Source organism: Trachymyrmex septentrionalis, unplaced genomic scaffold (genome assembly GCF_001594115.1).
Source record: "Trachymyrmex septentrionalis isolate Tsep2-gDNA-1 unplaced genomic scaffold, Tsep1.0 scaffold51, whole genome shotgun sequence".
Taxonomy (NCBI): Eukaryota; Metazoa; Arthropoda; class Insecta; order Hymenoptera; family Formicidae; genus Trachymyrmex; species Trachymyrmex septentrionalis.
This window is the reverse complement of record NW_017305683.1, coordinates 933647-936798: the sequence shown is the minus strand read 5'-3', so window position 1 is coordinate 936798 and position 3152 is coordinate 933647. Positions and strand designations below refer to the sequence as shown.

General features: G+C 27.8%; 1 protein-coding gene across 3 annotated transcripts in view; it reads left to right on the top strand.

Annotated features, from left to right (window-relative positions):
* Positions 1–1631, top strand: part of LOC108751667 (lipid storage droplets surface-binding protein 2-like) — a 4528-nt gene extending 2897 nt beyond the window's left edge. For all 3 annotated transcript variants that reach the window (XM_018491968.1, XM_018491967.1, XM_018491969.1), the window contains exons 2-4: positions 160–494; positions 970–1219; positions 1309–1631. In XM_018491968.1, the coding sequence (XP_018347470.1) occupies positions 165–494; positions 970–1219; positions 1309–1562 (834 nt within the window). In that variant the 5' untranslated portion in view covers positions 160–164 and the 3' untranslated portion in view covers positions 1563–1631. The remainder of the gene's footprint in view (positions 1–159; positions 495–969; positions 1220–1308) is intronic.
* Positions 1632–3152: the final 1521 nt, after the last annotated feature.

The window sequence follows — 3152 nt, the reverse complement described above, 5'->3', positions numbered from 1 at the left end:
TTAATATATATATATATATATGTATATATTTGATTTGAGTATATTTTAATACAAATATTTTCTCTTGACAAAGAAGTTTTTTTAAATTTGATACATGCCATTTTCGATATATAATAATCGATATAAATGCCAATTTCTAATTTACTTCGATTTTTGCAGAAAGAATGGCAGATGCCGCTAAAACAACACCAAATTCCTCCGATGGTCCTCGTCTTGAGGTGTTGGACAGAGTGAAAAACATTCCGGTAGTCCATTCAGCGATCGAAAAGACGGGAGCTACTTATTCTTGTGTTAAAGATTCTCATCATTTGGTAAATTGGGCGTTGAATCAAGCCGAAGCAGGGCTGCATTATGCGACCGCCACGGCTGCGCCGCTTGCTGCACCCTTGGCCAAGAAATTCGAAGGACAAATCAATGCTGTTGACCAGAAACTATGCGAAGGATTGAACATAGTCGAACAAAAAGTTCCGATTGTAAAGAAACCGCCTCAACAGGTAACGCTAAAGAAAACCTGTCTCTTTTCAGTAGGGCAATGATCTCCTCAGAACAGTAGGATAGCTACACAAAAATCTGAGCACGTATTATGAAATTGTTCGGAAACGATTCTGATCGGAATTGTTCAATTAAACTAAATTTCTATTTTATTTTCTAGGAAAACGGAATAATTCCGTTTTCCTGAGAAATATTTCCTTCCAATCCTACATGTTCTTTTAATCCTAAAAATTTTTTTTCTGATGTTAATTTAAAAAATTTTCTGACTAAAAAATTTGATTTTATTGTTTGTATCTTAACTTTTTCTTTAAAAAAAAAAAGTTAATAAAATAATAATAAATAAATAATTATAATTTACATTACAATTATAATTTATTATTATAATGCAATAAATAATTATAATACATATAATTTATATAAAACAATCTGACTCATGTACTACTTGTTGATTAATAAATGGCTTTCTGGCATTTACAGATATACGACGCCGCCAAAGCGGTTATGAGCAGCTCTCTACAGCCGACCATCGAAAAACTTAATACAGCAAAAGAATCAGCTACGCAGCAAGCATCTACGTTAAAAGAGATCAGTATAACTAAAGCGAATGAACTTCTAAATACACAATATGGTAACATGGCTGTACAAGGCGTTGACAACACCAGTACACTTGTCAATCGTTTATTGGATCATTATTTCCCACCGGTGGAAGGAGAAGAGAATGCACCACGTATGTTCTCCAAAACTTTATAAATTTATCAGCATTGTATTTATTAATTAACCGACATTATTTTAATGGTCATAACAACGTTATTACAGACCCCATCTCCGCGGATGAGAACAAAGTTCTTCATGCAGTGCAAACGATTGGGCAACTCTCAACGAAAACTGCTAATCGCGTTTATCATTCGGTTGCCGCTCAATTGAAAACAATAAAAAAGGAGGATGTAGCGACGTACATATCCAGCGTAGTGTCCATTCTCCATTTCACACAATACTTACACCCTGAACAGAGACAAACAGATAATGAGACAACTAGTTCGACAGAGAATAAAGATGAGGAGAAAAAATAAACCGAAAGACCCTTTATTTATTCAATACGTTCATTCGCGTCCAAATTGATACATAATTTAATTAATTTGTTATGCACTTCAAAGAAAAATATTTAAAAAAAAACATAAATTACGAAAAATTGAAATGATACGAAAAATTTTTGTTAATAAAAATTTTATAAAAATTTAATATGGTTTATATATTCTTTTTAAGAAGACTTAATACTTTTTGTAAGAAAAGCATTCTTTTAAAAATACGTCAGTATCAAAAAAAGTATACAATGTTTTTAGTTCGAGTAAATTCGAAATTGTTTAGGTGTATTTATGTACTATATTTATAATATGTAAATTGCGATTTTGTCGTTAGTAACAAGGTAATTTTAATATTTTCTATACATGTTACAAATTTATAATGAAAATTGTACAGTTTTATTAGCTTTTATAATTGTCAGAAAGAAATAAATCACCGATGCATCATTATTATTAGAATTACACTTGTTGTAATGCATAAAATATAAATGTGTTTTAAGTAAAACATATTATATTAAAAAACTGTGAATGGAAAATATAAGTGCAAATATATATTTTATAAAGTATTATGTAGATGCATTTTAAAATATAATTTTGGAAAAAAAGTCTTTTATGTTATTATTTATCCTCATTAATTCAAAATAAAAAAATTGAAAAATTCGGTTTTATAAATAGAGTTCAGAAATGAACTGTAGTAGAATACGATTATATTCAACGTAACAAAAAATTAAAGAATTACCTCTTCAACCTGTTTGTTAGGAATTACATCTTCTCTGTATCTGTTTTTTTTATTATATAATACAATTTTATGAAAACAACAAATCTGCAATATTTATAAGACTATTTAAAATAGATTAAAATTAGAATGATAATCTTCATATGCCTATTTTCCGGAGATTATCGAATAACATTCAGCGAAATAATAAAAAATAATTTTAAGTAATTTTAATAGTTTTAATTTAATAGTTTTAATTAAAAACATTATTATTAAATTTTTTAAATAGAATTATAATAAATTACGATAAAATTTAATAGAATCTAAATAAATTTTAACAAAATTTATAAAAATTTATAAAAATATTTTCATGTACATATATATGTATATTTAAAAGTTTATTTTATTTATGTTTAGACAGAGAGAAACTTGAAAGAGATCATCCCGATCTTTTTCCTGTTACCGTCGGAATCGCCCGTACATTACCGCCAGTATTCATTTCCAGGGAACTACGTAACTACATACATTTTCTGATACTATCAATAAAATCGTATCGTTGAAATGTGGTTCATCTCTGTACTAAATTCTCAGGATAGAAGCGTGCCGACTATCCGTAGGAGGGATAGTTTAAATGGATTCTGCAACAATAAAATTTTAATTTTGCATTTTTTACATATGTAAATAAAAATTATTGAATCTTAATAAACGAAATTGAAAATGCAAACAAGTTGATTTATTGAATTATATCTTATAATATTTATCTTATAATACCTTATAAAATTATGAAGTTATATTTCTTTATGCAAATTTTCAGCCGGTTTTTACCAAACATAATTACTAGTATGTATCAAAGTTTTTATAATTAA